The sequence below is a fragment of the Spermophilus citellus genome, assembly GCF_964194105.1.
Source record: "Spermophilus citellus genome assembly, chromosome: 17".
In the NCBI taxonomy this organism is placed as follows: Eukaryota; Metazoa; Chordata; class Mammalia; order Rodentia; family Sciuridae; genus Spermophilus; species Spermophilus citellus.
In genome coordinates this window covers 52,598,269-52,619,428 of record NC_138199.1, presented here as the reverse complement: position 1 = coordinate 52,619,428, position 21,160 = coordinate 52,598,269, and the positions used below count along the sequence as shown (strand labels likewise).

The 21,160-nt window shown below is 53.5% G+C and overlaps 3 protein-coding genes across 11 annotated transcripts; 1 reads left to right on the top strand and 2 right to left on the bottom strand.

Moving 5' to 3' along the window:
* Positions 1-283: 283 nt before the first annotated feature.
* On the top strand, positions 284-13,788 carry PGAP3 (post-GPI attachment to proteins phospholipase 3). Of its 5 annotated transcripts, none has more exons than XM_081271296.1 (8): positions 287-504; positions 1,705-1,802; positions 2,753-2,974; positions 11,898-11,960; positions 12,478-12,539; positions 12,880-13,016; positions 13,269-13,473; positions 13,652-13,788. In XM_081271296.1, the coding sequence occupies exons 1-8, from the start codon at positions 324-326 to the stop codon at positions 13,713-13,715; spliced, it is 1,032 nt and encodes a 343-aa protein (XP_081127422.1). In that variant the 5' UTR covers positions 287-323; the 3' UTR covers positions 13,716-13,788. The 5 variants fall into 5 exon arrangements, 4 of the variants coding, with proteins under 4 accessions (XP_081127420.1, XP_081127421.1, XP_081127422.1 ...); XM_081271293.1 differs by having other exon boundaries at positions 288-504; positions 2,822-2,974; XR_014019362.1 differs by lacking the exons at positions 12,880-13,016; positions 13,269-13,473; positions 13,652-13,788 and adding an exon at positions 5,820-5,934 and having other exon boundaries at positions 284-504; positions 2,822-2,974; positions 12,478-12,526.
* Positions 13,649-19,789, bottom strand: PNMT (phenylethanolamine N-methyltransferase). 5 transcript variants are annotated; one of them, XM_081271300.1, is made up of 4 exons: positions 19,729-19,789; positions 17,686-17,882; positions 16,515-16,722; positions 13,649-16,411 (listed from the first exon to the last, which is right to left on the bottom strand). In XM_081271300.1, exons 2-4 carry the CDS (start codon positions 17,879-17,881, stop codon positions 15,964-15,966), a joined length of 852 nt encoding a protein of 283 aa, XP_081127426.1. In that variant the 5' UTR covers position 17,882; positions 19,729-19,789; the 3' UTR covers positions 13,649-15,963. The 5 variants fall into 5 exon arrangements, with proteins under 5 accessions (XP_081127426.1, XP_081127423.1, XP_081127424.1 ...); XM_081271297.1 differs by lacking the exon at positions 19,729-19,789 and adding an exon at positions 18,671-19,687 and having other exon boundaries at positions 17,686-17,885; XM_081271298.1 differs by lacking the exon at positions 19,729-19,789 and adding an exon at positions 18,671-19,687.
* A 43-nt stretch (positions 19,790-19,832) lies between these two features.
* Positions 19,833-21,089, bottom strand: TCAP (titin-cap). The gene is made up of 2 exons (XM_081271305.1): positions 20,931-21,089; positions 19,833-20,684 (listed from the first exon to the last, which is right to left on the bottom strand). Exons 1-2 carry the CDS (start codon positions 21,038-21,040, stop codon positions 20,291-20,293), a joined length of 504 nt encoding a protein of 167 aa, XP_081127431.1. The 5' UTR covers positions 21,041-21,089; the 3' UTR covers positions 19,833-20,290.
* Positions 21,090-21,160: the final 71 nt, after the last annotated feature.

Below are 21,160 nucleotides of genomic sequence, written 5' to 3'. Positions count from 1 at the left end.
GGTACATTTGGGAACTGAAATCCAACAGGGCTGGTGACAGAATTAGCCCTATTTCAAACAAAAAGAGCCCCTAGAGGAGGAAAAAAAATCACTCCTGAACCCACCAGGAGTCCCCTTTCCCTTAACTCTCGATTCAATATATGCAGATAGCTATGGGACGAGGGGCGGGGCAGGCGCCCACAAAAAATCCGGGAACCTTCATTTAATGTAGGCGGACATCAGCGTAGAGTAAAACGGAGATGACAGGTACTTCCGGTTACTCCGGAAGTGAAGGCGTCACAGGCTCTTAAGTTCCTCCCTCGGAGGCCAGCCAGAGTGACAGTATGGCCGGCCGCGCGGCGCGGCTGGTGCTACTAGCCGGAGCAGCCGCGCTAGCAAGCGGCTCTCAGGGCGACCGCGAGCCGGTGTACCGCGACTGCGTGCTTCGGTGCGAGGAGCGGAACTGCTCGGGGGGCGCACTGAAGCACTTCCGCTCCCGCCAGCCAATCTACATGATTCTGGCAGGTAAGCCCCACCCACCATAAGCCCCGCCCATTTGGTCGTGGCCCCGCCCATAACACCCTAGTTGTTCTGCGATCTTTGACCCTTAGTTTCCCCTTCTGGTCTCTTGTAAGTGTGATTGGCTTCAGGGTTATGGGGGTCTCATCAGCTGTCTGACTTTCCCACAAGCTTTTACTTTATGTTTACTAAGTCAGACCCGTTATTTATTAAGTACTAACTGCATACAAGGCCCTGAATGACACAGTAATCAGACCAAAGTCTTTTAATCTTTGGAGCTTTCAGTCCTTGGGGACATTAGCCTTCCCAAACAGAGAAGGTCCTAAAGGACCTTTAAATTAAGCATTAGATGTATTTGGGAGAGGAAAGAAGGAATTCTGGCTCTGAGGGGGTGGGGAAGGGATTATCTGGGAATATTTTGTGGAAGAGGGTCTTCCAGATATTTACATTAAATTTACACCCATGACTGTATTGGGCAAGGAACCAACAAACTACATGTGACAGATGTCACAATAGGTCAGTTAACTTTCACCACAACCCTTTGAAGTAGTTTCTCTAATCCTAGATGTGGAAGTTAAATACCCAGCCTGAGGTCATATGGGTGGTAAATAGTTTCCAGTTCTGACTTATTTGACCACAAGCCTGTCTTCTTTTCTACGCCTTTCTATTCTAGACAGAGGGAATAGAGAAAGTGAGTGTCCTGGGAAGACCTGGGCAGCAGCTTGGATTACCCAGGGAGCAAGGAGCATGAAAAGGAGTAGTGGCAGTAAAGATGGAAAGATGGTTTAGGACCTCAGGTCAGGGTGAAGGATTTGGGTTTATTTTCATAGCAGGGACAAGACAGCAAGGACTCCTCCCTGGTAAATAAAAGTAAATCCCTTGTTGAGGTAGGTCAGACATAAGCCCAATTCTCTGTAGATAAGGCCATCAGATGCCAAGATCTCCATCTTGGACAAAAGGAGATGAAATATCTCTATTTTCTCACTGCATACCCAACCCTAGATTACAGTTACATATATACACACCCCTGGCCCTTGTGTCCACTATCTCTCTTCTCTCCAAGTGGGAAGCTATAATTTTGGAATTTCTTCTGGTTCTCTCCAACCTGCAGGCCCTCTTGGCCTGCATTTGTGCTTGGACTCCATTCACACCTCCTCTACACCTCCCTGGGCTGGAGAGTACACAAACCAAATTTGTCTGTTTCAGGTTGGACTTGTCATGACGACTGTAAGTATGAATGTATGTGGGTCACTGTTGACATGTACCTCCAGTATGGTCACAGAGTGCCTCAGTTCCATGGCAAGGTGAGTTGGAGGGTCAGGGAAGGATATGGCAATTATATGGTGGGAGTAAGATGCTCTGAAGTTGGCCAACATTGTCTAAGCTATTTGAGGTATGGGTGACAGATATGTATTTAAGGCAGGTACCTGTTCTCAGAATCTGTTTGTTTTCATAGCATCTGATGGGACCAATGTGTCTTGCTTCTGAATATTGAGTAACAAGACCTGAGAAGCTTTGGAGCCTCCAACTTCTTGAGGTGCCCATCTTGCTTCAAGGATAAATTCCTTGCCCCACTATGACATGTTTCTCCAATACATATCTGGATCAATAGTAATATCCCTCAGATTGCCCAGTGAGGCAATTTTTTTCTGGTGTCTTTTGATCCAGTATTATCTCATTCTAACTTGTTGAGGTTAACAGAAATTATTCTCCCCAATTTGCCACAGAGTAAGGTGATACTCAGAGCACTGGGTCAGTAGCAGAGGAGGGATTGGGACCTTTTTCTGGATAGTAGGTCTGTACTGTTTCCGCTATGCCATAAGTCATCCCACTGGTATCCCCAGAGATGGGGCTGACAGAGTTGTGCATGTTGTCCGGGATAGGGGATCCTATCCTTAGCCAGGGACTGGAGAGAAGAATTGACCTGGAGAGAATCAGAGGCTTTGACTAAAATTCAGAACTAAGACCTATAGATGCAGCGTGTCAAGAAAAGATTGATTGAAACTAGGTACAGTAGCACTTACCTATAATCCCAGTGACTCAGGAGGCTGAATCAGGAGAATTGCACATACAAGGCTAGCCTTGGCAACTTAGTGAGAACCTGTCTCCAAAGTACCACTGAGGTTGTGCTCTGTGGTAAGTGCCCATGGGTTCAATCCAGAGTACCAAAAGGGAAAAAGAAAAAAGACTGAGGATGTAGATCAGTAGTAGAGCACATGTCTAGAATGCTTGAGGTCCTGAATTCCATCCCCAGAGCCCTCCCCCAAATAAAAAAGATTGGGTTGCCTGCCCCTCAGGTCCCCTCCTTCTGCTCCTTTTTCAGTGGCCTTTCTCCCGGTTCCTGTTCTTCCAAGAGCCAGCTTCTGCCCTGGCCTCTTTCCTCAATGGCTTGGCCAGTCTGATGATGCTCTGCCGCTACCGCACTTCCGTGCCAGCCTCCTCTCCTATGTACCACACCTGTGTGGCCTTCGCCTGGGTAGGTAACCTGGCGGGATGCCTGCTGCACACTTCATCTAGGAAGGAGGAACTCTGAGATTCCCACTGACACCTGACAGGGCTTCCGCCCAGCCAGCTTCTCCTCTGTTTCCAGGGCTGAAGTTGCAACTATGGGGGGGTGGGGGTCAGCCCTAGTGAGAAAGACGGGAAGGTGCTGAGTCAAGCTTTACCTTTTTAGAACAGTCTAGAAGGCTGTTTGGAAAGGAAGGAAGAAAGAAACATTTTTCTTGTCCTCAGAAGAAGCCACTAAAAGACCCAGTAGGGCAGTTTATGAGCACAGAAGAGAGACGGGCAGCAGGGAGAAGGCTGGGACCATGGGCTTTGCAGAGGTCCACTCTGGGGAACTTGGAGTGATCCCAGTTCCAGCCCAGGTTGTAGGCAGTAGCAGCTATAGCACTCTTTCTGGAGCTCACCCTGGTCTTAGTATATCCAAGGTGTGTACCATCCAAATACAGAAGGGCTCTCAGCCTCATGGTGAGGCTACTCTTTGAAGAACAAGTATCCAGGGCCTGGAACTGTGTGAAAAAAATGGACTAAAGCACAGATGTGAACTGTGACAACCTTGGGATGGGGTCAAAAGTAAGATATTGCAGTGATTGTCTCTAGATCAGAGCCTCCCTGCTAGACCTTAAGGAAAAAGTTCTCACTCACCTTCATGCCATCAAAGCCACCACTCATTCACATATTTAGCATGTACTATGTATGTGCCAGGCACTTTGTTGGGTGCTGGGGATCCAAAAGTATATTAAAAAAGATAGGTTCCTGCCCTATGGTACTAATCACACAATCATACAATTGAATTTAAAAGTACAGTGATGAAAAGATGCAGTGGAAGCTGGGCACAGTGGTGCATGCCTAGAAACCCAGCTACCAGGGAGGCAGAGGCAGGAGCATCAAAAGTTCAAGGCCTACTGGGCAATTTAGCAAGACCTTGTCTCAAAACTTAAAGTAAGCTGAGTACAGTGACGCATACCTGTAATCCCAGCAGCTTGGGAGGCTGAGGCAGGAGTTTCGCGAGTTCAAAGCCAGCCTCAGCAATTTATCGAGGCCCTAAGCAACTCAGTGAGACCCTGTCTCTTAATAAAATACAAAATAGACCTGGGGATATGGCTCAGTGGTTGAGTGCCCCTGAGTTCAATCCTCGGTACCGCCACTCCCAAGAAAAAGAGCTGTAGGGTATGTGAAAGGGGCAGGACTAGCACAGAGCAGTCAGAAGGCTTCCCTGAGGAAGGGAATGGGAGGAAAGATGGGAATGATGAGTGAAAGTTACTAGGTAAATTTGAGCAGAAGAGGGCTGGGGGTGTTGCTCAGTGGGAGAGCACTTGCCTAGCATGTGTGAGGCACTGGGTTCGATCCTCAGCACCACATAAAAATAAATAAATAAAATAAAGGACTATCAACAGCTATAAAAAATTTTTTGGGGGGTACTGGGGGTTGAACTCAGTGGCACCCAACTATGGAGCCACATCCCCAGCCCTATTTTGTATTTTATTTAGAGACAGGGTCTTACTGATTTCCTTAGTGCCTTTGCTCTTGCTGAGGCTGGCTTTGATCTAATGATCCTCCTGCCTCAGTTTCCCCAGCCAATTGGAAATACAGATGTGTGTTATTGCGCCCGGCAAAAGGATATTTAAAAAAAATGTGAACAGAAGACAGAATGTGCATAGACAGGAGAGAATGAGGATCAGTGCAGGGCCTGAAAGACCAGAAGACCTAATGTTCAGGCAGTCAGGAGGCATCTGGTATAAGACAGGTATGCAGGTGGGCAGTGGCCAAGCCAGCCCCTGGAGAGCCTAACACTTTAGATCTCAACTCTCAAAGTGTCAGGAAGCACCAAGGGATTTTCTTTCATTCATTCATTCATTCATTCAATTTTTGTGTTGGAGATTGAACTAAAGAGTTTACCACTGAGATATACCTCCAGCCCTTTTTTATTTTTGTTTTTATTTTGAGCCAACGTCTCTCCAAATTCCTGAAGCTGGCCTCACACTGTGATCCTCCTGCCTTAGCCTCCAAAGTCTCTGGGATTGCAGATGTGCTCCACCATGCTTGGCTTGCTAAGGGATTTTGAGTGAGGGTGGGGAGAGAAATGATCTCAGAATAGCTTTGTCCTTTGGAAACCTTGTTTTGTCTACTGTGTGGAGGACAGATTGGAGGGTGAGGTGGATGCTGGGGGCCAGTGGGAACATTAGCACATGCCCGGTCACTGGACTAGAGGGGTGTTCTGGTCTTAGGCGTTAAGGAGAAGTACATTTTATTTTATTTTTTTTTAATTTTTTTTTTTGAGAAGTACATTTTAGCTATGTTTTGGAGGTGACATTAATAATAACTTTTTTGTGGGGGTTACCAGGGATTGAACTCAGGGGCACTTGACCACTGAGCCACATCCCCATCTATTTTGTATTTTATTAGAGACAGCGTCTCACTGAGTTGCTTAGAGCCTCACTAAATTGCTGAGGCTGACTTTGAACTGACGATCCTCCTGCCTTTGCCTCCCCAGCCACTGGGATTTCAGGCATGCACCACCACAGCCGGCTAAGACTTTTTTTTTTTTTTTTTTTTGTAGTTATAGTTAGACACAATACCTTTACTTTATTTATTTATATGTGGTGCTGAGGATCCAACGCAGGACTTTGCACGTTTGAGGCGACCATCTACCACTGAGCCATAACCCCAGCCCCGGCTAAGACTTTTTAAAATTTTATTTAACAAACACACATATAGCTCTTACTGTATGCTAGGCACCATTCTAACCATTTTATAAATATTAACCTTGTTCATCCCATAACAGAATTAAAAGGTGTAGATGATAATCTTATCCCCAGTTTACAGATGAGGGAAGCGAGGGCTGCAGAGGGCAAGGAGCCAGCACTGGGTCATGAGCCAGGGCAGAGTCCAGCGTCTCCTCCAGAGTCCACACTCTCACCTTCTTGGCCGTGGATAAGCCTGGCAGGGCTTAGACACAGACACGTGGTGGGAGAGGATAGGATGCAGGCATTCCCAGCATTCCTAGCTAGGGGCTCGGGAATGACACATGGGACCTACGAGGAAGCTTGGGTTGGTCAGCTTGGCTGCAGTGTGGCTGAGGGAAGAGGAACAGAGGGAGGGAGTTGAGGTTGACCCTCTGCTTTAGTGACTGAAGCTGCTTAGTATGGGTAAGGCCACAAAAGGGAATGAGACAGTGAGAAGAGAAGGAGTCTAAGGCGGAGACCTGAGGAGCCCAAAACTCAATGGCTGGATAGAGGAGGATGAACCAGCAAATGGAGACAGGGGTGGCCAGAGGAAAGGCAGAAAACTTGGAGATTATGGGATTGGGGAGCCCCAGGACAGGTCAAGAAGGAAAGAGTAGTGTACTCTCCTGAATGATGCTGGACAGACAGGTGAGAACTGAGGGTCTGGTGGCCCGAGGACCTGAGGATAGTGTGGGCATGCTGAAAAGTCCAGGCTGAGCCCAAGACCTAGGAGATGGGCACACAGGAGGCTGTTAAAATTTCTGGGAGATCCTGGGCCTCCCTTTTACTTCCTTTTCAACAAATATTAATAACAATCATTAAGGATTGTAGAACACAAGCCCTGTTCCATAAACACTTCACACACATCTCTCCTGTGATCCTTGTAGTGCACACTTGAGCTCTGAGTAACTCTCAGAGGTGGGAAAGTTGTGCCTGAGTGAGAGCGACCAAGTCAGTGGCAATGAGTAGCCTCCAGCACTGTCTGACTCCAGGGCCTGAGGGCTCAGCACCTCTCCTTGGCTGCCAGCATGTCCTGTGAGGAATGTTGGTTGAGCACTGGTCAACATGGGCAGAGGCAGGAATTCGCACTTGTGGGGCTGAAGCCCCTGCCCCAGGGAGCCGAGCATAGTGTGAGTACAGATCCAGCCATCCCTGGTGGCAGGACACAGGCTGAACCCAGGAGCCAGAGAGATCCCATCCTCTGGTTGGTGCCAGGGAAGCCCAGGGAGGGGGTGAGGTGTCATTGGGAATTTGCAAGCCTGGTAGGCCTTAGACACAGACACACTGGGGGAGAGGAGATAGGATTCAGGCATTTCCAGAATTCCTAGCTAGGGGCTCAGGAATGACACATGGGACCTAGAGGCAAGCTTGGATTGGTCAGCTTGGCTGCAGTGTGGCTGTGGGAAGAGGAACAGAGGGAGATGAAATGGAGCAGAGAGGGCCAAATGCCAGGTGGGGGTAGAGCTTCTGCTTTAGGCAGGGGCTTGGCACACATGGTTTTGGGCATGGGTGAGATAGAGCCACCACTTCCTGTGTAGGCCTGTCACAGGGAAGGGAATTTGGTCTTGGCCAGGAAAGTAGGAAGTGAGGAGATTACACCTGTCCCCTTTCCCTTGGGATTCTTCAGGGACACCGCTTGTCTGGGCTCACTGCCTGTATCTCCTCTTTGCCTCCTTCTCTCTTGGAGAACGTGGGACAGCTGTGCCTGAACACTCTGAGCAGTGCTCAAAGCCTGCATGATAGGGCCCAGGTCTGAGGGATCCTCAGAAGGTCCCAGCCCTTGGCTGCCTAAAATGTGCCAGAAACCACTAGTCACGTCACAACTCTGGTCTTGATCTCCTTGTTTCTTGGGTCTTTTGTCTCAGTGGTATCAGCAGCTCAGCTTCCATCTTAGCAAGGGATCACCCCTCCCAAGGATACCCTGCAGTCCATTGTGACCAAGGACACTTAGAAAAGGACCCCAGGGACGTTGAGGTGGGAGAGGGTACCCTACAGAATATGGGATTCTGAGTTTGGGGTCCTTCTCATGCCACCCCCAGGCCCTCAAGGGGCACATCCTCAGAACCCGTACCACTTTGATGATCTAGTTGGATTTTACATTTGATCTTGAGCCTGTGTGTGTTTCTGCAGGAGGGAGGGATCCCAAGCCGTTCAGAGGGTGTGACAATGGACTTTGTCCTTGGCTGGGTCTTCTGGAGTGAGTGGGGCCCCTGATTTCTGTTGGTTGCAGGTGGGAAGGCCCCTCACCTACTCCAGGTTAGTCTTGCAGGAGGGGTGTCTCAGGCTTTTTCTCTGGGAGACAAGGAAACTCTTGTGCCAAAGCTGTATCAGGCAGCCCCTGGGCTGGGGCTGTAGCTCAGTGGCAGTGAGCTTGCCTACCACGTGTGAAGCCCTGGGTTCGATCCCCAGCACCACAAATAAATAAATAAATAAATGGCATTATGTCCATCTACAACTAAAAAAATAAATATTTTTTAAAAAACATAAGGCAGCCACAGGATTCCCCTGTAGGCTTGGGCTTGGGCTGGGCAGCAGCCGGGCAGAGCTGAGGAGCCCACCAAAGCTCTGTACACTGTGGCCCTTGGACTTCACAGAGCAGGGGGCCCTGGCTCTTTGCCAAAATTAGAAGGGTAAACCAATTTTTCATCCCTTCATCTAGTGGGGAAAAGCCCCCACGTACAAGAGTGAAACGAAGAATGGCAGGGAATCCAGTCTGTCTCTGATTATATCATCCCTGTTGAGGAAACTATGAGAAAAGATAGGCTGAGGATATAGCAAAATGATGGTAGACTTCAGGAAGGACTTCCTGACCATCAGATAAGTCAGTGGAACAGAAAATCAAGGAATTCTTTGGAAAAAGCCTCTATCTCTCAGGAGTGAGCTGGGACAGGCTTGTCTTGCCTGAGGCATGGAGCGAGACACTGTGGCCTCGGTGGTGGGGGCAGTAGGCATCATATTTAACATTCTACCTCCCCCACTTCTGAGACACAGAGCTATTTAAAGACTCACTTGTCCCCACCACTACGGTGTCAATGACAGCCCCTAGCACTGGGGCTTAGCACTGGGGTCGAATTCCTGACAGATCTGGCTCACTTGGCATCCAACCAGTTTCACGGCTGTGATATTTTTGTCTCAATTTTCTTATTTTCCAACAGACTGAAACAGCCTCCTGCTCCCCCCACCAGCTTTTCCTGTCCCCCTCATCCCCACCCACACTGGCTCCCTGCCCCTGGCTGCCTCCTTTTCTCAGTGTTTGCACAGAGTTCTTAGTGCTGTGGGCCCAGCCATCACCCTCCTGGCCAGTTACACTGTCTGCCCCCTCCCATCCCACTAGGGCCTGGCCGAGAAGCCTGGGAGTAGTGGTATATTTGTATCTTGGGACTGTCCCTTGCTTCCACATCCATCTGTCCCTTTTGCTTGTGTCTTGATTACAAACTCTGAAGAGAAACAGGATCTGTTAGGTCCATACTGGTGGGATTGTGGCTCAGGAGCAGGGACCCCAAGGGGCTCTTCTCATAGCTGAGACATCTACAGTCTGGGATCCATGGGGCTTCTTCTGCCCCATAGTCTAACCTTGAATTTTGTGACCCTTGAGGAAAGGAGAATGGGAATGCGTGGTGGGGGTCTGCCTGTACGTGATGCAGGACATGGACATTTATGGAATCCCCGCCGTAGGCCAGCAGTGATAGTAGTGGCCCTTTCTGGAGTGGCTGCTCCGTGCCAGGCCTTTGTGACATCGTCCTCACAGCCCTCCTGTGGAGGAAGTGCTGTTTCTAACCCCATTTCCTAGGTGAACAAATAGCTGAAGCTCAGTTACTTGTCGAAGAACACATAGGTAAGCTGGGCAGGAGGCACACACCTGTCCTCCCAGCTCCTAGGGAAGCTGAAGCAGGAGGATCGCTTGAGCCCAGGAGTTCGAGGCCAGTCTGGGCAACATAGTGAGTCCCTATCCCAAAAAACAAAATCCAACAAAACAAAACACAGTTGTTTAGGGGCTGGAGCAGTACTTGAGCTCAGAGTCTGTCTCATTGTAAAGACTGTACTTTTCTGTCTCTGGCCTGCACCTGTGGGGGTGGGCTAGCAGCAGGGGAGACCAGTTTCTCAGCCTAGACCACCTTAGCCTGGTGGGAGATTGAGAGGCAGACTTGTTCTCGGTGGCCTTTGGGTTATGGGAGAGCTGTGAGAGTTCCATGCTGGCCCACCGGTAAAGAAAATAGCAACTAAGGCTTTAAACCCCATCCTGGACACCGTGCTGCATGCTGTGTTTGTACAGGTGCTCACTCAATCCTGATCTACACTGATATTATTCCCATTTTACAGATGAGACAACTGAGGCACAGCAAGGCTAAATAACTTGCCTAAGGACACACAGAAAATGCAGAGCCAGGATTTGAACCCTGGCAGTCTGGCTCTAGGGGCTGCATTGTTAATGACACAGCTTCCCAAGTCTGAGGGAAGGGTCAGAAGAGGAGCCCCATATGGGACACTCCCAGGGGAAAAGGGCCATCTCAGGGGTGCAGAGTCCAAGCTTCAGGTGGGTCTCTGTAAGTGGAAGGCACCCTGGGGAGGCAGGTGGACAAGGGACCCAGCAGCCCTGCCCTGTGTGGAGCTGAAGCTTGGCCAATGCACTTCCACCCCTGCTTTCAGTGTTCCAACCGCCACTTAGCTCAGTCCTCTTGTCACCTCCCCCTTCCTGTTGTGGGTGACAAGGAGGCCTGGCTGGCTGCCAGTCCTAGCTGTCTTCCCCTCCTCCTCCCCACACTGGTTCCAGGGACACTGTCCTTTCTAAGGATCTCCCTGTGCCTGGTCTGCCTGACTACCTAGGCCTTGTGTCCAGCCCAGGGCCTGCTCCTCTCCCCACATTGACTATACACCCCACAGACTCTGGGGGAATGTCCAAAGAAGCCACCAGGGGTAGACTCACTTCCTAGCTCCAGACTGTGCCTCCATGTTGTCCCTGGGGAGGAGCCTCGAGGCTGGTGGAAGGGGCAGAATGGCCTTCCCTCAGGGCAGGAAGGCTCTGAAGACCACTCAAGCCAGCTGGTGACAAGTCCCAGGGGAGATCTTGGGCCTGGGGGAGAGGAATGGGAGTTGCCTTGGGCCTCTGCAGCCTGGCAGCATGAGGGTGCCTGACGGCTTTGCCACTGAGCCCTGCCCTGCCTCCCCCTGGGTCCCCCCACCCTCCTCCACTCCCCAGGCCTGTCAGGCCCCACAGAGAGGCTTCTTCCCTTGCTCCCTCTGCCCTCTGCCTGGCCAGTTGTCCTGGCACCTAAGTGCGCAGCCTTTTCCATGTCCGGCAGGCCGGGCCCACCCTGGACACCCCTCCCCAGCTCCGGGGCAGGCCAGGCCTGGCCCCTGCTCTTTCTTCCTGGGACTGTCTGTCCCTGGCTTCCCTGCTGCTATTTGTAGCTTCTCAGCCCACCCCTCCCCGAAGAAAGTGCCAGCACCACCTCCCAGAAGACCTGGGGCTCATTTACAGGATGATTCTTACTCTCTCAATGCATTTAATTTCCAGGAAGAAGGCCTCAGATATTCCCCTGGACCTTGCCCACTGCAGCCCCTTCATTCCTGCCCTGCTCCGCCCAGGTCTTAAGAGCAGCTCTGGTCTGGCAAGTCAGGCCGGCCCAGCCAGGAGGAAGCTGGGCTAGGCTGCCACTGGAGTCCTGGTCCTAGGACTGGGCCCAGTGGGATCTGCTGGATCTCCCTGCCTTGCTTGCTTTTGGGGCACGCCCCAAGCTGGCTCAAGCCTTTTCCACCCCACCCACCTCATTCCCGCCCCCAGAGGCTGAGGTCACCAGCTCCCCTGGGCCGGGGTGGGGCTGTCATCACCTGGCAGTTGGGGGAGGAGGCGAGGCCCCTGGGGCCTGTTGTCTTAGTGATTGAGTAACCAAGGATCTTGGCTCTGCCAGAACTGGTTCCCAGGCCAGGCTAGAACATGTGGAGGCTGCAGCCCCCCAACCCCTCCTCCATGGCCTTAGGGGCTGGGGATGATGGGGAGTTGACCTGAGGGGACTGGGCTGGGCCTGGATGGGGGACACAAGTTTGTTTTTCCAGGGGCATGGGAAAGCACATTTCTTGCCCCCAAAGCCCCTTCCTAAAGATGAGGTGGAGAGGCACCCTGGGGTCTCCCCAACCTTGGGGCAACATGTTCATTGGCCCTTCCGTCCTCAGGTGTCCCTCAATGCTTGGTTTTGGTCCACAGTCTTCCACACCAGGGACACCGACCTCACAGAGGTGAGAGCCCCCATTTCCCTCTCCTGCATGGGACTGTCCCCAAGAGCCCGGGGGGTGGCAGAGCAGGGCTCGGGAGTGCAGCTGCCCTCGGCTGGGCATTCTAGAACACACTTGAGCTTCCCAGCCTGGTGAGGTAGGTCTGATGGTTAGCTCTAACCATGAGGCAGCTGAGCCTTGGGACGCGAAATCATTTGCTCAGGGCCACCTGGTGAGTGAGGGGCTGCAGTCAGGGTAGAGCGCACAGCTAACAGACCCAGGCACTGGGCGTTGATGGTAGGTTCTCCTGCCCCACAGTCTGGCAGAGCCCGCTGCTGAGCAGCACACTGTAGGCTGTGAGCACAAGGGTCAGTCTGTCACCTCCACAGTGAAACAGCAATAGGCAGAAGGAGCAGGAGAAGAGACCCCTCTGGCTGCAAGGTCAGGCCCTGTCCCCTCCCTTCCTCCACCCACAGTGGCTCATCTGGGCCACAAAGCTGTTCAGTCTCCAGCAGCACTCATGGGCTCCCCTTGTCCTCAGAAAATGGACTACTTCTGTGCCTCCACTGTCATCCTCCACTCAGTCTACTTGTGCTGCGTCAGGTATGCCTGTGTTGGTGGCTGCAGGGACAGACTCAGGACCGGGGTCAAAAAGGGGGGTGCTGCCCCAGGGCTGCCTTCTTTGGTCTCCCACACATCCCTGCTGTCCTGGATGGGGGTTCTGCAGAGGACTGGGTGCCCTGGCTCCTCACAGGGAGCTGCAGCACTTGGCCAAAGCCCCGGGGGTGGGGTGGGTGGAGTTCTGCCCCAGCAGCCTGTTTTGGTGGGGGAAAGGGCAGTAGCTTTAGTGAACTCACTGATGTTGGGGGAGGAGAACTTCAGGGAGGGCTGCTCTGGTCATGGGCCACCTGCCACCACCTAAGCAGCTCTGGGTGGTGGGCAGGACCGTGGGGTTGCAGTACCCAGCCGTGGCCAGAGCCTTCCGGGCCTTCCTGCTGCTGCTGCTGACCACACATGTCTCCTACTTGAGCCTCGTGCACTTTGACTATGGCTACAACCTGGCGGCTAACGTGGCTTTCGGTGAGACAGAACTGAGGCATTGGGTTGGGCCATCTGCAGGACTTTGGGGTGGGCATGGTGGGTGGCCCTTCTCTCTTCAGAAAAGAGAAGGTTCTGGAGAGAGACTTGCAGGGAGGAAGGGAGAGAATTTGAAGTGGGAGAGAGGGGAGGCTGGGAGGAGTATCTGAGGATGGTCCCAGGGTCAGAGAGCATGGGAGGGGTGGCCTGAGGGAGAGGCCCAGAGAGTGAGCCTGTCCTGCCTGTGGCACCCAGGTCTGGTGAATGTGGTGTGGTGGCTGACCTGGTGCCTACGGAACCACCGGAGGCTGCCGCATGTGCGAAAGTGCGTGGTGGTGGTCTTGCTGCTGCAGGGGCTGTCCCTGCTGGAGCTGCTCGACTTCCCACCCTTCTTCTGGGTCCTGGACGCCCATGCCATCTGGCACATCAGCACCATTCCTGTTCACATCCTCTTTTTCAGGTTGGTGCCATCCCTTGCCCGGTGTTTGCCTTCCTTGTGCCCAGTCCCTTGACAGGTCCTAGAAGAGACTGGGGACCCCATGTACCCTCTCACCCCTTCCCGCTTGCCTGCGCTCACCCCCCTTGCCCAGGGAGCTTTAGAGCTGGGTTCTTTAGTGGGCTCCTCCCTTGGCCCGCAGCTTCCTGGAAGACGACAGCCTGTACCTGCTGAAGGAATCAGAAGCCAAGTTCAAGCTGGCCTGAAGACACTTGGAGTCGTCTGGTCCTTTCCTTACTGGCTCCTCCTTCCCCCTCCCACCTTCAGATGATTTGTTTTCTCCTTTTAGTTTCTTGAACTTGGACATGAGGAGTGGGGCCCAGAATCATGTAGCTGCCCACCCTTTACTGGCCCTCACAGGGCTTGGAGCCTGCCCTAGGGATGGCCTCAAACCTATCATCTGGGGTCACAGAATGGGCAGCCCCTCTGGTTCCTGAAGCTGAACTGGGGTAGAACTGTGTTCTGAGTTCCACTGAGAGGAAGGCCTTTAGGGATCCAGTGGGGTCCCTTTCTATTATTGGTACCCTGCTTTGGGGCACCACTAGGTGGTGCTAGAGGCCTGCTCTTTGGCTACCTGGTTTTAAGGCCAGTCTTAAGTTCCAGGAGGGATGCAGAGGGACTAACCTGCTGGGATTGGGACTGGGGAGGGGTTTCACCCTGACTTTTGCCCCAGCCAGGCTCCCAGGAGACCTCACCACACATCCCTCTGAGCCAGGACACCAGAGGGCCCAGGACAAGAATCTGATGCTTTCTGGTTGGGAGCTTATGTGTGAATGTATAGGAGAGCATGGGCAGGCCAAGTACAGAGGTGACTGGGTAGCAAGCGTGGCTCTGCATGTGTGTAAGAGACAGCATGCCTGTGCACAAGCTACTGCACTCGGGCCTGAGTGTGTAGTATAGAGTGTTTGTGCCTGTTCGAGGGCAGCTAGGTATGTGTGGGTTTGGGGAATATGCATAGATTGAGTGTGAGTGTGCTTGTGGGTGTGTTTGAGATGAGTGTAAATGCGAGTGAACGTGCCATGCAGTGCTGGGAATTGGGAGCAGGATGGGAATCAAGTCACCATCACCAATCACCAGCTCTGCCCAAGGCCTCAGCCAGGATGTGTACATGCTCTGAGTGGAGTCTGGGGGTCCAGGCTGTATGCCTGCCTGTCCAGTGCCCCCTTTGCCATTCCCCTCCAAACCTCACAGGGCCCCCTCATAATTTAAGATCAGTACTAGCTCCTGGGAGCAGAGTGAAGAAGGAAAATGGGGATCCTGGGCCTTCTTCAGTCTCCCTGTCTCCTCACCTAGCACGTTTGGCCTTTCCTCCCCAGTTCCCTGCTCTAGCCCCTTTGCCACAGCCTGGACTTTGGTGTGTGTGGGGGGGGTTGCACTGTGAATTCTAGGGACAAGGGAAGAGAACTGTGGCCGAGTCTGGTTTCTGCCATCCCCAGAGGCACTCACTATTCCAGGGTGACCCCAGGGAAGGCAGGAACCACACTATGCTTGTGTCCTTATAAAGGTGACCCCTAGCAACTGCCAGCAGCCCTGGCACTCCCTTGCCCCACAAGGATAGGGTATGTGGCTTCAGAAACTTTCCATCCTGAAGGCAGTCTGCAATTGAAGCCAGAATACTGTTGTTTTGCTCTATCTCTGCTCCCTAGCATAGGGAGCTATGCTAAGACTCTAATCTCAGAAACTTAGGTGGCCCATGTGAGGCTCTTTTGATACTAAAAACTATTTGAAGGCAGGATGGTAGTGAGGATGATGCTTAATAAACCAGTTCCCCTCACCCTCCCTTTTTCAGTTCATTTGTGTGCATAGGGTAGGCTGGAAGGAAGGAAGAGCTGGCTGGAGGCAGTAGACAGAGGTGGGATCTCTACCTAGGCATTGGGGGTGGGAATGGTAGGGACCAGATGCAGAGCTGGGCAGGGTTCAAGTCCATCCTGGGGGAGGGAGCTGGCACTGTTTTTTTCTTTCTCACATCCCAGGCCTGGATTGTAATACTCGCCATTCACACCCAGCACCCTGGCAATCTTGTCTCCCTGCTTTTCAGCTTTGGGTCTGCAGGCTCCACTACTTCTTGTTACTTAACCTCTCTGAGCTTCACCTGGAAATAGGCTAACAGGGTCCACCACTGAATGCAATGACTGAATGACATGACAGATACAAGAGCCTGGCATACAACAGGTACCAAATGAGCTCCCCTGAGCTAGGCCTTCCCTAGTTTAGGAAGAATGAGTAGTACAGAAAGCTACCTTCATGGAAACTTCTGGAAAAGAAGAAAGGCTAGGGTTGATGCCTCCCACACCCCTATACTCAGAAGAGAACTCTGCACCCTTGTTGCTTCCCAAGAAAGTCACAGATGGTACTGACACTTGACTGCAGGGAATGATTTCTTTATTAGGTGCCACACAAGTAATAAGGGAATCTGGTAGGAGAGGACCACAGGGCATTGGGCACACTGGACGCTCACACCTCCACCCCCACCTTCTTCTGGGCCCAGGCAAAGAAGATGCCCTTGACATCATCCACGCCTGTCCGGAGGTGGGTAGGCATGATGTAGGTGCGAAGGTCCCGTACCTCATAGCCACTGAGCACCAGGGCCTCCCTCACCTCCTCCTCACGCACAGGCACCACTGCCAGCCTGGCCTTCCCAGCCAGGTACCATGACTCCTCTAGGGCCCCAATGAGGAGGAGGTGTCCCCCAGGCCTGAGCAGAGTAGTGATGTGGTCCAGGGCCCGCTGAAAGCTGGAAAGGTCTGGACTCACAGCTTCCAGGCAGAAGGCAGAGACTAGGGCATCAGCAGGCAGAGGCGCCAGGCTGGCAATGCCCAGGGGCTGGGGTTGGTGCACATCAATGGGCAGGACCCGCTTCACTCTGGCTCGTAGCTGGCGCTCCTTCTCCTGCCAGGACTCACTGTGCAGGGGGCACAAGCAAGGCTCAGGACTGCCCCATTCAGTCTCTGCTGCTCCCCTCCAGCCACTCCATGGGAAGGCCTGCCCCCACCTCCAGCCCTTACCCCTTTCCCTCAATGAGGCAGACGTGCTGGCTGTACACGCTCCAGTTGAAAGCCCCTGGCTCCTCGCGCAGCCAGAGCCCCAGCTCTTGACGGTTGACCTCCAGGAAATCTGTCATGGTAATGTCTTCAAAGTGGGCGCAGGCACTGAGCAGCTGATATATGGTAGGTCCTGAACCAATATCAATGAGGGTGTGGCCAGCCACCTCACCTGGGAGGGCAGTAGAGGAAAAGGGTCTTGTGCCAGGTCTGCCCAGGCACCATAAGGCAGGCATCCTCTGCCTTAGACAACCCTGTCTCACCTGCTTCTCCCTCCCTCTCCTGAGCTCTTCCACCTGGATAAGAGGGTCTCTGTGGAAGACGCATTGCCTCTGCAGTTAGACTGAACAGGGCTGTCCCGGGTCTAAGCACTCACTGATTTACCTTGGAAAAGGAACTTGGCTTCTTTGAAACTCAGGTTCCACATCTAGAAACCTACATCCCCAATGAGGATTACCAGGGACAATCCTGAGACAGGTGGCTTTTCTCTCCCTCTTCAATGACTTCTTCCTGCTTTTTTTTTTTTTTTTTTTTTTTTCTTATCAGTACCAGGGATTGAACCCAGGGGTGCTTAACCACTGAGCAACATCTCCGGCCTTTTTTACAAAAATATTTAGAGACAGGGTCTGCTAAATTGCTGAGGCTGACTTTGAACTTGCCATCCTCTTGCCTCAGCCTCCAGGCACTGGAATTACAGACCTGCACCAGGCATTTTCTCCATTTTTTTTCCTCCCCTGTATCTGCCTTCATCTCAGTCTCTCCTACATTCCCCAACTGACTCGGAGCATTTTCACCCACCCCGCACCTTCTCTTTCCACCTCTCTTCTCTCCTGTAGCGCTGCTCTTTCTCTTCTCTCTGCACTTGTTAAAAAATTAAAATAAAGGACGGGTTCTCACTGTGTCGTCTAGTACTCCTTGGCTTAAGGGTTTCTCTGCCTCAGAATCCCCAGTAATTGGGACCACAGGCAGGGCCACCGCGCATTAGGCCCTCTTTCTCTTCTTGTACCTATTACCTATCTCAGTTTCTTGGTCCCTATTTGGTTGGTTCCCTTCCTCCCTCTCTTTCCTTTCCCTTTCTTGATGACAGGTCCCCAGGACTCCAGTGTCCGGGGTGCCTCAGTGTCCTGGCACTCACCTGTGGCGAAGGTTTGCGCCAAGCAGCGCAGCTTCCAAGGCCCGACACCGTCCGGGCTACTCAGGTCCCCTCGAGGGGGAGTATAGTTGTTGCGCAGGTAGGCTCCGGGCTCGAAGCGCTGGTAGGCCGAGGCGACCGCAGCCCGGCCGGGATCCCAGTCGGTACCTGCTGTGTGGCTCCGGTCTGCTTGGCTCATACTGCTGGTTTGAATTACCCAAAGTTTGAATTATGTCCCTTTCCCCAGTCCCCACTGCCCGCCTTGTCCCCCGTCGGTCTGGCGGCCCCTTTATCTACCCCCGGACCCCCGCCCGACCCCTCCACTGCGGGGGCGGGGGCTGAGCCATGAGCCGCCCCGGGCCATGCGCGCCTGGTGGTGGCCACCCCATCCATCTCAGTTAGTGTCGAAGCAGCAGACAAGCCGGTGGTGTGGGGGCGACCGCTGGAACATCAGTTCCTGCCCCACCCTTGCTCCACACTTGTTCCCGCAGCCCTCCACCCTTGGCCTCACCTGCCCGGGTCCCAGTCCTGCACCCTACCTCGACTCCCGACCCCCTGTCCCACAGCCGCATCTCCTCTCTTCACCAGCTCCAGCTCCCTGCAGCCATTCACCCCTTTGCCTGGCATCCCATCCCTTCTTTTTTCTTTTTCTTTTTCTTTCTTTCTTTCTTTCTTTCTTTTTTTTTTTTTTTTTTTTTTTTTTTTTTTTTTTTTTTTTTGTGCTGGGGATTGAACCCAGGGCCTTGTACAGGTGGGTCAAGCACTCTGCCAACTGAGCTACATCCCCAGTCCCCATCCCTTTTTTCTAAGGTTTGGAATTGCTCCTGCCCCAAATCCCCACCTTTAGGAAGGTCCCAGACTCCTACCTGGCTCCCCTTCCTCTAGGACACCCCTTCTAACCCTCACCCTTTCCTTATTAATGTCACCCTGACTCCCATCCCTCCTCCAGGCCACTATCCCATCTCTGTTCTCCAGTGCCCCTCCCCACCTCTAGAAAGGACTGTCCGTTCCAGTCTCTGCCTCGTTGCCCGGGGCCCCAGAGTCAGGTTCTGCCCTTCCCGTCCGATGGCAGCAGCGATAGGGGAAGCGAGCGGGGATAATGAACTTAGCAGGCGAAATAATGGGCCCCAGGGATCCGAGCTCCTTATCTGGGGGCTAAGGACAAAAGATTCGGGATGTTCCCGCTGCTTCCCGGGACAGAGAACACAGGTCAGTGCAGTGACACGTGGAGCATTCTTCGAGCCACCTGGCCACTAGGGGGCGCAGCCCACGTGTTCAGTTTCCTGTGGGTCTGGGGTCTTGGACCCCTCTTCCAGCCCATACTCTAGCTCCTTCTGGGACTCTGGCCAAGCCAGGACTGCAAGTCCTACTTGGTGCTCCAGGTATCCAGCCCGCAAGATGCTACAGTCTTCCCTCCTACCCCCCAAGTGAGAAGCCAGTTCCACTCTCTCCATGTGCATGGTCTTTCTGAAACTGGACTTCTCTGGATCAGAAAGGTGCACCTCTACCCAGGGTAGGCTAGTGGTCTCTGCCAAGATCAGCCTCTGGCCTCCCTTGATCCAGGCCTCCTCTGGGCTCTCTTCTTGTCCCAAGGGGGAAAGTCTCCTTGTTGGGTCAGACAGCTAGGTTGGGATATGAGTCATCATGACAGCTGCAGGGGTCATAGACAGGAACCTGACCCCTGTAACCCCTCCCATAAAACCCACTCAGGTCAGGGAGGGTGGCACACCTGACCCCAGGCAGGATTGATTCTGTCTGGATTTGCAGCTGAGTGGCCTTGAGGTCACTGACCCCATCCACACTCTGAGGCACAGCCAAAGACAGTCCTGGTGCTAGCCTCCTCCATGTTCGCCACGAGATATCATTTAAACAAACCCTGATGCCAGCTGGCATGCTGGGCACTGCCCAGTGCCAGGGACTGAATTCGGAAGCCAGGACTGGGCAGTGGAGTTAGGGCACAGGAAGGGGACTGGACAGACGGCAACTCTGTTTACAGTTCTGCCCTGCACCCCACCCCAAAGCATGGGGTGTATCCACAGGCTTTACCATATTTAGTTCAGAGGTACAGCCTGGTCCCAGAAGTGCTGGGGGCATGAAGGGGACATCGATGGACTGGCCCCCACAACCACAGGAAAGAGATGAGACTGGAACATGGTTGAGCATTTATTGCAGCGCTAACAGAGGGTGCTGGGGGCCCCGCCCTGCCTCTGCCCTCTTCACGTTCCCCTCCCTCCAGTCTTCTCCGTCTCCATCCCAGAGCATTCCGCTCACACTTGTCCTAGTCCTCCTCCAAAGCTGAAACCTGGACCCGGGTCACTGCTCCCAGGGACCTCTTGCCTTCACCAGCATCCCTTATCCCTTTTCCTGGTGCTGAGGGTGCTAGACTGTGCTGGCGCCCAGCTCTCCAACCTTAGTGCCCACTGTCTTTGCTCCCCTCCCTTTGGGAACTCAGGGGACCCAGGCATCCAGGCCTCTGGCTCCCTCTTCCCATAGCCCCCAACTCTGGGCAAACTACAAAGCATCCATGGCCAGCAGCTCCCCTCCACAGTCCTAGCCAGGAAGGGCCCAGCCCAGGGTAGGCACAGTGGAGTCTGAGTCACAGTCCCTCTCAGCCTCTCTGTGCTTCCTGGGACATGGAGCGGGACAGGGTACGACGAAGGGTCCCAGGCTTGCTGACGGGCACCACAGGGGGCAGCTGCTTGGTGATCTCGGCCACATCCTGGCGCTCCAGGCACTGGCCACCCAGGGCCGTCTCCAGTGCCAGCAGCTCCCGCAGCTGCACAGGAGTTTCCTCGCGCTCCTCCTTGGCAGCCCCCACCTTGGTGGGTGTGAAGATGGGCAGGGGTAGCACCCGCTGGTAGGGCAGCTGGTACTCTTGCAGCCCGCGGCCCAGGATGCCCATACGCATCACCAGCCAGGGGGAGCGCTGCACCAGCGCCTGGCACTGCCCCTGCCGATGGTAGGTCTCATGCCGCTGCGTATCCTCCTCATGCAGGGAGCAACTGGAAGCAGAGGGGAGGGGCAGTGAGCTCCTGCAAGCTGCTGTCTTTCAGTCACACGGGCTGTGTAGGGGGCTCCCTGGGGCTGCCAGGACCAGGGCAGGAGGGGCGATTCCACTCTGCTCTTCCCAGTAGGCACTCTTCTTGCCCCACCCCCAGAAATTTCAGGGGTTTGTGCTCTGGCCTCATAGGACTTGGGGAGGAGGCTTTGGGACACAGAGGCAGGACTCCCAGCGGACCCACACTCACCCCTCCTCGGGCCGTGTGGACAGAGTCAGATCCTTCCACTCAGCCCAGAAGGCCTCTCGGCGCTCGCGGTTCTCCTCGGACACCTGGCAGCACAGCTCTGAAGTGGCCATGATCACTTCTTGCTCCCTACGCTCTGCTCCTCACCTCCCACGTCCTTTAAATAGTCTCCTTCTCCCCTTCTCTGGGGGCTATTTTTGGCCCCTCTGGCGTCAGATGCTATAAGCAGAGCC